General features: G+C 40.7%; 1 protein-coding gene across 5 annotated transcripts in view; it reads left to right on the top strand.

Moving 5' to 3' along the window:
* The window catches only part of ntrk1 (neurotrophic tyrosine kinase, receptor, type 1), an 88,394-nt gene that overhangs the window by 61,971 nt on the left and 14,354 nt on the right, over positions 1–12,069 (top strand). For 4 of the 5 annotated variants that reach the window (XM_039619434.1, XM_039619431.1, XM_039619436.1 and 1 more), the window contains 2 exons: positions 4,671–4,801; positions 6,740–6,912. In XM_039619434.1, coding sequence (XP_039475368.1) covers positions 4,671–4,801; positions 6,740–6,912 — 304 coding nt within the window. Of the gene's footprint in view, positions 1–4,670; positions 4,802–6,739; positions 6,913–7,126; positions 7,232–12,069 lie in introns of those variants that run through there. The other variant, XM_039619435.1, reaches the window with a different exon arrangement.

Below are 12,069 nucleotides of genomic sequence, written 5' to 3'. Positions count from 1 at the left end.
CAGAGCCTTTCAGATGTTTGAATACACTCATGTTTCCCCCAAAACTGCATTTTGACACCTTGATTGTAGGTATTCATTTGCTTTTTCATTGGGAATGTTTCGTTCACCATCAGTGCTTGCTGATGAACTTCTGTAATGTTTTATTTGAATGTCACAGAAAAGTAAACAGAATTGTTGAAGTGTAGTTAACTTTTACTGCAAGCAGGGCATAGAGGCTTTTTTCTGATGAATCATATTTTATATTTGATATTTTTTAAGAACATCATAACCAGCAGAAGACTAAAAAATACATGCACGAGCTTCTCGTGTTCCTTCTTTATGATGTTGCAGTCATTGGGAACCGCTACATCTATCACTACGGCCGTCTTGTTCTGTTTGTCTACCACCACTATGGTATGGTATATATATGTAGGCCTGAATATAACTTAGTCCAGAGCAGGTTATGTTCAATAGATTGACAGATATTACATAATCAATAAATCTTCTAGAAAATAGTGTTACAATCCTAAAAGATCTCCCTGAAATCTTTGCACTGACAGTAAGAGCCTCTAAAGTTTTTTAAATCTGTTTTTTTTATTCATTCCCTAAGGAAATTATGTAATTATTCTTACTTTTAGACCCTTAAACATCACCACGACTGAGCTAAAAGAATAAAAATTAATACACATCTACATATTATTTTGTAATGTTAGAGTTGTAATAATGTAAAGTACATAGTGAGCATCATAAACTAATATTATATCTTTTTCCCAGCTTACAGACCAAAGCACTCGCACATTCATACTCCTGCTTTGTCTGCAGCACTTGTGTTGCTGAACCTCTGTTTAGCCTCTTCTTTGTTTATCTTTCTTTTTAAAATCTGCTGCTCTGCTTCCAGTCCATCAGTCACACTGGTGAGATGCTTCCAACACCAACTCTTTCATGTGAACGTGCTCACTGCTATGTTGGGAAACTCTGGGCTGACCTATTGAGTTGATAACCACTTTTGTTTGATTGCTTAGCTTGACCTACAATTCTCTGGATACCGTTTGGCTCTAAACACGTCTTGTACTTAAAGGCAGTAACGTACGACATGAGTAGCTACAGCAGTTTCGCCTCTAAGCTTAACCCTTTAATGTCTGGACAGCAGCCACTACATTCTGTCAATGATCTCAAATATGTGCATGTCTGAGGAGGCGAGTTGTTTGTGTTGTTTGTACATTTATGCAGTTTTGAAAATGAAATTCCAAAATCACACCATGTGTATTTTGCATTGACATGATTGTACATTGCTAAGACTGGCTGTAGTTCAGACTGGGCTTAAATTTGTTCAAGGGACTTATGTGAAGTCCAATTTAAATCCAGTCTTAACAAAGGCCAACTTTGAAGTTAAGACCAGGCTTGGTAAAAACCAGTTGGTGGATACTTCACACTACAGTGGCTTGCAAAAGTATTCGTCCCCCTTGAACTTTCCCACATTTTGTCACATTACAGCCACAAACATGAATCAATGTTATTGGAATTCCACGTGAAAGACTAACATAAAGTGGTGTACACGTGAGAAGTGGAACGAAAATCATACATGATTCCAAACATTTTTTACAAATAAATAACTGCAAAGTGGGGTGTGCGTAATTATTCAGCCCCCTGAGTCAATACTTTGTAGAACCACCTTTTGCTGCAATTACAGCTGCCAGTCTTTTAGGGTATGTCTCTACCAGCTTTGCACATCTACAGACTGAAATCTTTGCCCATTCTTCTTTGCAAAACAGCTCTAGCTCAGTCAGATTAGATGGACAGCGTTTGTGAACAGCAGTTTTCAGATCTTGCCACAGATTCTCGATTGGATTTAGATCTGGACTTTGACTGGGCCATTCTAACACATGGATATGTTTTGTTTTAAACCATTCCATTGTTGCCCTGGCTTTATGTTTAGGGTCGTTGTCCTGCTGGAAGGTGAACCTCTGCCCCAGTCTCAAGTCTTTTGCAGACTCCAAGAGGTTTTCTTCCAAGATTGCCCTGTATTTGGCTCCATCCATCTTCCCATCAACTCTGACCAGCTTCCCTGTCCCTGCTGAAGAGAAGCACCCCCAGAGCATGATGCTGCCACCACCATATGTGACAGTGGGGATGGTGTGTTCAGAGTGATGTGCAGTGCATCCATCCATCCATCCATCCATCCATCCATCTTCATCCGCTTTATCTGAGGCCGGGTCGCGGGGGCAGCAGCCTAAGCAGAGAAGCCCAGACCTCCCTCTCCCCAGCCACCTCCTCCAGCTTATCCGGGGAACACCAAATGCGTTCCCAGGCCAGCCGAGAGATATAATCTCTCCAGCGTGTCCTGGGTCTGCCCTGGGCCTCCTCCCGGTGGGACATGCCTGGAACACCTCACCCAGGAGGGCCCAGGAGGCATCCTTGTCAGATGCCCGAACCACCTCAACTGGCTCCTTTCGATGTGGAGGAGCAGCGGCTCTACTCTGAGCCCCTCCCGGATGGCCGAACTTCTCACCCTATCTCTAAGGGAGAGGCCAGCCACCCTTCGGAGGAAGCTCATTTCTGCCGCTTGTATCCGCGATCTCGTTCTTTCGGTCACTACCCACAGCTCGTGGCCATAGGTGAGGTAGGGCGTAGATCGACCGGTAAATTGAGAGCTTCGCTTTTACACTCAGCTCCCTCTTCACCACGACGGACCAGTGCAGCGTCCGCATCACTGCAGCCGCAGCACCAATCCGTCTGTCGATCTCCGGCTCCCTTCTCCCATCACTCGCGAACAAGACCCGAGATACTTGAACTCCTCCACTTGGGGCAGGAACTCATCCCGACCCGGAGTGGGCACTCCATCCTTTTCCGGCTGAGAACCATGGCCTCAGATTTGGAGGTGCTGATCCTCATTCCCGCTGCTTCACACTCGGCTGCGAACCGTTCCAGTGCGAGCTGGAGGCCTTCACCTGATGAAGCCAACAGAACCACATCATCCGCAAAAAAGCAGAGATGAGATTCTGAGGCCACCGAGCAAAAGCCCTCCACCACTTGGCTGCGCCTTAGAAATCCTGTCCATAAAATTATGAACAGAACCGGTGACAAAGGGCAGCCCTGGCGGAGCCCATCACCCACCGGGAACGAGTCCGACTTATTGCCGGCAATGCGAACCAAACTCTTGCAACGGTTGTATAGGGATCGAATGGCCCGTAGCAATGGGCCAGACACCTTGAGAGGATAAAGAGCTGGTCCAGTGTTCCGCGACCAGGACGAAAACCGCATTGTTCCTCCTGTATCCGAGGTTCGAGTAGCGGATGAACTCTCCTTTCCAGCACCCTGGCATAGACTTTCCCAGGGAGGCTGAGAAGTGTGATCCCCCTGTTTTGCATTTTGGCCAAAAAGTTCCATTTTGGTCTCATCTGACCAGAGCACCTTCTTCCACATGTTTGCTGTGTCCCCCACATGGCTTCTGGCAAACTGCAAACGGGACTTCTTATGGTTTTCTGTTAACAATGGCTTTCTTCTTGCCACTCTTCCATAAAGGCCAACTTTGTGCAGTGCACGACTAATAGTTGTCCTATGGACAGATTCCCCCACCTGAGCTGTAGATCTCTGCAGCTCGTCCAGAGTCACCATGGGCCTCTTGGCTGCATTTCTGATCAGCGCTCTCCTTGTTCGGCCTGTGAGTTTAGGTGGACAGCCTTGTCTTAGTAGGTTTACAGTTGTGCCATACTCCTTCCATTTCTGAATGATGGCTTGAACAGTGCTCCGTGGGATGTTCAAGGCTTGGGAAATCTTTTTGTAGCCTAAGCCTGCTTTAAATTTCTCAATAACTTTATCCCTGACCTGTCTGGTGTGTTCTTTGGACTTCATGGTGTTGTTGCTCCCAATATTCTCTTAGACAACCTCTGAGGCCGTCACAGAGCAGCTGTATTTGTACTGACATTAGATTACACACAGGTGCACTCTATTTAGTCATTAGCACTCATCAGGCAAAGTCTACAGGCAACTGACTGCACTCAGACCAAAGGGGGCTGAATAATTACGCACACCCCACTTTGCAGTTATTTATTTGTAAAAAAAATGTTTGGAATCATGTATGATTTTCGTTCCACTTCTCACGTGTACACCACTTTGTGTTGGTCTTTCACGTGGAATTCCAATAACATTGATTCATGTTTGTGGCTGTAATGTGACAAAATGTGGGAAAGTTCAAGGGGGCCGAATACTTTTGCAAGCCACCGTATCTGCATTATAGCTTAATGGAATCCCTCCACTACCAACCCAAAGACATGAACCACTTTTCATTTTAACACACCTGACTGAATTGAGGCAGATTCTGAAATAAATCTAACTCAGTGTCACTTCTCCATCGAGTGAATGCTCTCTACTTTGTTTTGCTTTCGGTTTCTGTCACTCTCACCCTTCTACATCTATTTCACTGCCTTCCATCGGCTGCACCAGCGAGCCTTAATTTTCCTGGTGATTATCCTGGATTATTTGGTGTTGTTGAGATTAGCAAAGGGCTTTGTGGCTTACTCAGACTTGAAATGACTTTGTGAAAGTTTTCAGGATTTCTGATTTAATTTAAATTTCATCCTGTCTCTCAAAAAAGGAGGATTTATGAAAATATTGTATTATATGCTTGAGGTGGATAATCTTTGGAATTTCCCCAGATTTCTTTTAAGTCATTTGTGTTTTTATGATTTCAGGTGTCCAGCATATTAAAAGGCAGGATATTGTTTTGAAGTGGGAGCTGGGGGAAGGAGCGTTTGGCAAAGTCTACCTGGCAGAGTGTGCAAACCTCAGCCCCGACAACGACAAGATGCTCGTAGCCATCAAGGTGAGTAGCTGCCAAAAAAAAAAATCTTCTCCACCGTTTTTAAAAGGTAATTTAACCATTAATCCGGCTTTGTTCATTGGCATCGGTAGTGAAAATGTCAGCAGTTAGCATGAGGTCTGAGCAGCAGAGCAGAGGATGTTGAAATGATTGACAAAACTACAATGCACAAAAAAGATTATTACTGCAGCATTTGGCTTTTAAACCTGATTAGCTTATTTAATACAATTGAGCGTAACGCCAAGTTCCCTTTTTTTTGCTATGCAAACGGTAAAATTCACTATTCTTATATCACTGGCTTGCAGTTTAAGACTTTAGGACAATATCTGTGTGTCAGTCTGCTTTTATCCTACGCTATGTTAAAAAAAACTAAAACCCTAAAAGTCCTCATTAAGGCTCTTAGCACTAACAAACATGACGCTACAGTGCACTTACAGTTAATACACTCACATGCTGAAATTACATCCTGCGGTTTCAGAGAGTTGTTTTTGTTTAAGAACAGTCAGCTGATGTACTACACGGCTCGTGTTACAACACGTTAATGCAAACCGCAGCGGATTAAAAAACGCGATGGTGAATATGGCTCGGCTCAGATTTATCATCCCATTAATCAGACATATGCTTTTATAACACATCGTCAGTGATCTGAGGAGGGAAATTCGAGGCCCAGACAAAGAATAAAACTGTTTTTAAAATGTATTAAACAGACAGTCTCCTTTTATGCTCCACAACATCTGTTGATTTGTAACTTTCGAAATTTTAAAAGGAAGAATTCAAATTTTTATTTTTCACCTGCACTAGCTTTGTCACAGTTCAAAGTCATTTGTATTAGTGTATTTTGCTATAAATCCAACACTCTGCTTTTTATTTATTTATTCTTTTTTAATGCTTTTCTTTACCCCTGTCTAAAAGCCCAAACACAGTCCCTGACAGGCTGTGGCAGGTGTCTGAATGACAGAAACAGAGACGACTTTAGCCAACAAGAATAGCAAAACTAATTCATATGTCTGGAAACATTAACTTTAACTTTCTTTGGTCTTTGCTCCTTGCAAACAAAATATCAGATCAGCTGTTCTGCTCACAGCCAGAGCTGCTGGTCTGAGGGATCCACTCGTGACATCACACAGAGCCAAGAACAGAAAAAACTGCCTCAAGTCTGATATGTTTGACCAAAAAATGAGGAAAACCATAAAAGGCTCACTTTAAATAATGAGTTAATGGTTTAATTTCTCAAGCAGAATGAGGGCCTCTCATCAGAAACATTTATTCATTTATCTGTATATATTTATTTTTCTTTATGTGCAGAAATATTATTCAGATATCTATTATCGTTCAGTAAGTTAAAAATGAAATCTAAAAATTCATTTTTATAATGCCAGACAGATTGAACATCCTCATCTTTTTTCCACATTTTTCCCTCAGAGATTTTGGTGCCAAAATTATATCACACGACAGTTTCACAAATTTTAAAAACATTAAGTCTTCATATTCTCTCTTTCTCTCGCTCTCTCTCTCCATATATATATATACAGTATATATATATATCTGGAGAGAGTGTGAGAGAGAGAGAGAGAGGGGGGGGACAAGAGAGAGTGTTGTTGTATTGTCATGTTGTATTTATAAAATAATTTACAAACAAAAATAATAACAATAATAATTACATTTAAGTAAAGCCTCATTATTATGTCATAACAAATGAATACATTCAGCTGTTCGTCACATAAGTAACTAATATTATTTCCTTAGCTGTGTGATAAGGAGGCAGCTGTAACATCACAGTAAAGAAGTAAAGACTTTGAATTTGAATACAGTGTCGTTCATTTTTGACCCCAAAAAAAGCAGTAAATAAGGACCAGAGCTGCAGCTGAGTGCCTGGTCAATTGTTTACTACAATAGAGCTTCTAGTGTTAATGGAAAAGTACAATCTGCGCGTATTCACAGACTCTGAAGGACGCAAATGAGTCCACCCGGCAGGACTTCCAGCGGGAGGCGGAGCTGCTGACGGTGCTCCAACACCAGCACATTGTGCGGTTCTACGGCGTCTGTACCGACGGAGAGCCGCTGGCCATGGTGTTTGAATACATGAGACACGGAGACCTGAACCGCTTTCTTCGGTATGTAACAGTACGAACTCCACATCAGACCATGCCTGCTGAACAAAATGCTGATCCTTTCTGTGATCATAAAGTGTGTTGTAGATTTTCCCAACAAATATTAGCCTTTGAATATGTTCCTCGTCTGTGTGGCTCAGAAAAAGTACTGGATGAAAGGCAGCAGAGACGCAACAAAAGAAGTTATTACAAACACCTCATTGCCTTTTTTTTACAGCAGAAGCCCCGAAAATCTCAGTAAGAAAATGTCTCAGCGAGCCATCAAAGTGTGACAGTGTTACAGCACGCAACGCAAACGGAAGCAGATAAATATGATTCATTCATCACTAAAGCTAAAATGAATAGCCGATTAATCAATTATTTGATTAAATAAATGTTTTATCCTTGATTAATTGCTGTCATTTACAAGCTGAAGTATTTTTAAAGAGCAAGTGCTAAAAGAAAAACTGTTTCTGGCTGTGACATGTGAATGTTTGCTGATTTGTTCGGCTGATTTACTGCATTTGGAAAGTTTGTAGGTTTTTTTCACATGTTGCTACGTTTCAGACTCATTTGATGCTTAATTCAACTTTTTGAGTTATTTCATCTAAACGTCATAAAAGACTAAGAGAGTACTCATACCCTCCTATTAGTACTTGGATAAAGCATTTTGTCATTGAATTTATCAGGAGATCAGATTTGCCCTTGTGCAGGAATAATTGTTGAGGTGAATAGTATGAAATATTGACACAATTATTTGTTATTTTACTAATTTCACTTGATATCAAAGAGAACTCTACTCCCACAGAGTTTCATAAGCTCTCTCACGTTGTCTCTCCAGATAAGGGAAGACTTTATGTGTCCACACTGCCTACACTGTGCTGATGCTGCACATCATAGAGCCAAAACACCCAGACACATTAGCAGTCAGAGGTCATCACTGTCCTAACGGTTTTACTGGGACTAGTTTTTTATTTTCAGACCTTCACATATATCGAGACCTTCCAATATGCGGCAAAAACTGAAGGCTTCTTTGAACAATTCTACAAATTTGGCACGTTTTGGAGGTTCCTGCTTTCCTTTTTGGGAGAATTGTCCAAGCTTTGCCAGGCAGCTCAACGAGTTTTTGAGCAGAGATGCACAAGATGCTGCCGGGACACTGAGATTTTCACTTTCACCAAAACCACTTCTGTGTTTTTCTGACTGCTTTGGGTCATTGAAATGTAAATCCTCACCTCAGCCTGAGAGTTTTCATTCAAGATTACTCTCTGTTTTTCCATCTTTACCTTTATCTTGACTGGGCTGAATACGTATGAATACTTATATTATCTTAGTCTTGTTGCAGACAGAAACACTGTTAAGCTGCTTTCACTGTCTGACTGTAGGGATAGTGTTATTGAGCTCAGCTTTTGGCTTCCTCCACGTGCTGATGGGAAATGTGGCCAAGTGGTTCAGTCTTTGTTTGATCAGACTGGAGGACTTGTTTTTTGTGGTCTGGAAGTCTTTTAGGTGCCTTTTAGGAAACTCCCAGCAGACTGTCAATTGTCTTTTAGTGAGGAAGGGCTTCCGTTGGCCATCTCTACCATAAAGCGGGGAGTAGAGGAGTGCTGCACTCTGGCTCCTTCCATCTCCAAAAAGAGAAACTTCCTCCAAACTTCCTCCATTTGAGTATTACTTGAAGAGTATCCTGTTTTTTGGGGGTTGAGTTTGAGACCTTACAGCATCTGTTCTTTTCCTAATTATGCCCATTAAATTCAGTCAGGCACAGGTGGAGTGAAGTTGTGCGAGCAGGAACACTGACAGAAGCGGGATGCACCACACTCAGTTTTGAGTATCATAACAAAACATCTGAATATTTCTCTAAATGCTGTGCTTGAGTCCAAAGTAGTAACACCGACTTTCACCTGCGCTGCCTGTTATGGTCATGTGGACACTCACGAGAAAGAAATGAACTTTATAATTTTCAGGATATAAAAAAATGTGGAAAAGTTAAAATGTTCTAAAGAACATTTGTTAATGTAATGAATATCTTTAAATATTTGACTCTGCACCTCAGGTGTGAACATTTTTCATTACCTGTTTTTTTAAGACCAAAGAATTTAAAACAGTGTTTCCCATTGTCTCAACCCTCACTTCTCCCCTGCTGGTTATATCCATTAAGCCCCTGCAGGTCGGAACCACCTGGTTTATAAGCGCTCTGCAAACATTTCATATTTTTTAAACTGTAAATGTAGTTAAAAGCTATTTAAACCTGTTTATTAATTTAATGTGGAGTCTTTGTGAGCAGTTAGACATATTTTACACCATGTAAGTGTTTTACAGTGTTGTCATTCGTTATCTTTTTGTGCACAATCCTCCACTTACACAAGTACCAATACTTGAATCTGTTTACAACAACATCATAATATGTAATTTGTTAAATGATCATATACTGCTTTTAGATGTGCTTCAGCTGTTGAAAATGGGACTCGCTTAAAAGCTGCCATCTGTGAGCTGCACTGCTTTTATCACTCAAACGTGATGTGTGTTTAAAAGTTAAACCCACTCAGCTGACCTCAGTGCAGCATGTGCGATTCCGCCGGTCACTCAGCGTATCGGTGGATTTTGTGTGTTTAAGTAGAAATGCCACAAGGAGTCAGGAGGACAGCGGTGGAAGTGTTTGCGCTCGACTTTACAGACGATTATATTTGATATTTTTGAGGCGGCTGCGTTTCCTCCCTCTCCACACTTTAAGGTTTCTGAGGTCCGTTTGAACGGTATTTAGATTATTTGGAGACCCAGAAACAACCAGGGTGATTTTAAATCTCTCTGAAATTTGGCATGTGTTTCTTTTCAAGTCAAGCATTTCACACGAATCACCGGCTCACCTTTAACATCATCTATTAATTATTTTACATAATAATTTTTCTTCCCTTCCTCTTATGATTCTGTGAACCTAATGTGTCGGTAAATGTATAGACCAGTTTGCTGAATTTGAAACAGGAAGAAATACATTTCATTCCAGTGTTGAAACTCACAAACACTGAAGACCATCTACTTTAAGAAAAACTAACCAAACTTTATTCACATATTAAAACACTCCAACCAAACCAGCTGACAAACAACAAGAACCCAGATATTATACCAAAAGCATTTTAGTCCGATAATTTCCATGCCAGGTATATGTATTGTAGTCTTGTTTTCATTTCATTAGATATAAAAGGTGCTTCGTATTCTTTCTCATAATTTTCTTTGTCAGCAAGCTAAAACCTTCACCTGTATGTCATTCATGCAGTTAACAGTTGGCACTGTGAGGAGAAAGCTAGAGAGTTGTAAGCTGGTGTGCATCTCCTTAGTCACACATATAAACGTTGTTTGAGAGGTTTGTGAAGCTAAATCTGCACACACATGCAGCAGGGATACCTGGGAGGATAGGTGAGGATGGGATGGATAAGAGGATGGCCTAATTTTGTAGTCCTGAAATAACATTTTAGCCACATTATTGTTTAGATGCGTACTGCTAGATAAAGACAGTGCACATCAATAAAAATTTCTGTGAATGCACCAGAGTTAGCCATGGGCTGATTTTCATCTGTAGTCCCCAGCTAGATCTTAAAAGCAACCTAAAAACAAAACAATATATAATATTACAGAACAATATTATAGAAACAAATAAAAGTTAGAAAGAAGAACAAAACATAACAGAAAACTCATACAAAAAGAAAGCAAGGTGGAAACGGGAGAATAAAACCAAATCAATGCTGATAAAACTGATGTTTGAAAATTTGTATTCTGCTCTCTGATGTTGATGCGTACAGTGTTCCACAGCCTTTACAGAAAATGCAGACGGACCAAAAGAACTGAAAGGAATAATACACTCCTGTCTAGTCAGGCTTCTTGTAATTTGGTTTCTGTTTACCTCAGTGGTAGTAAACTGACTACATTAGCTCAGTACTTTTAGCCTGTTTGCCTCTTCCATTCAAATCCTGCATGTGTAGCTTGGTGTTGGATCCAAAAATGTCTGCATAAAAGAGGAATGTAGCAAAGATTTCAGCTTTATCAGCAAAAGAAAAAAAAATAGTATGACTTAATTGAACAAGGATACCTGCCTAATTAATGCTAAGTAACACAGAAAATACAGTTTAACTCACCAAAACAAGAGCAAAGACTCTGTTAGTAGAATTAACCACAAAACGAGCAAACTTATGTGTGATCATTGCATTTAAAATGCCCCGAAAAGCACCAACGTCACAAACATGACTAAGAGGACATGACAAGTGGCCATTAGAGGAACTGCACTTTCTCTGCCACTCTGGCGGTGCCTTCATTTCTTCACGCACAGAAGTTGCTGCATGGTTGGATTTTTACCAGCTGGAACATTAATGTGAAAAAACCCTGCTTTTTATCAAACGTGATGTAAAAACAATTGAGAGCAGCATAATTCATTTGAGTGACTGCTGACAAGGAAATAATTGTTATTGTGTGCATGACGGGTGGAGGATTGTGAGTGTTATAGAAGAGGAAATGTTTTCTGATTAAAATTGCATACTATACATAAAACACTGTGTATATAAACCATTCCCAGGGCCCTTAGGTGAGCCACTGGTGCCTTACAAATGATAGCAACCCACCAGTAAAAACAGCATTGTAAATTTACAGTATGGATAAAGAGATGCAAATTATTACCCAGGAAGGCAAAGAGTGACTCACAGATGAGGGAAAAACAGACATACAAGAGCTCAAGCCAAACATTCTTACCATCACAAGAAAAGTAACCAAAGATACTGAAGGAGAGACAAAGAGAGAGACATGTAAGAGCTGAATCTCCTGGATGACTCACAACATGTCAAGGCATGGGTCAGTTTTTATTATTTACAAGAAGTCCTCACATCAATAATTTCAAATGAGAGTGAATTTCAACTATCCAAGTGTTTTAGCATTTGGGTAGAAATAGACAAGATTCCTTGAACTGTGCACTGAACTGATTTTTTTTATCCGGAGAAAGGGTTATGTGGCAAATTAGGTAATGATAACACTTAAATTGTTGCATAACATGGTGACAGAAGAGCTTCAAAATCTGTTTTTCAATCATTTAAAAAACCTTTGCAAACCTCTGGGGGGAGCTGAAGGAGAAGGGTCAGTGCTGAATAGCGCTCACTTGGCACCTGGGCAACCATCTGACGCAACGATTAGAGCAGACGC

This window comes from Oreochromis aureus, linkage group 11, assembly GCF_013358895.1.
Source record: "Oreochromis aureus strain Israel breed Guangdong linkage group 11, ZZ_aureus, whole genome shotgun sequence".
Classification (NCBI taxonomy): domain Eukaryota; kingdom Metazoa; phylum Chordata; class Actinopteri; order Cichliformes; family Cichlidae; genus Oreochromis; species Oreochromis aureus.
This window is presented reverse-complemented; position numbering and strand designations above follow the sequence as displayed.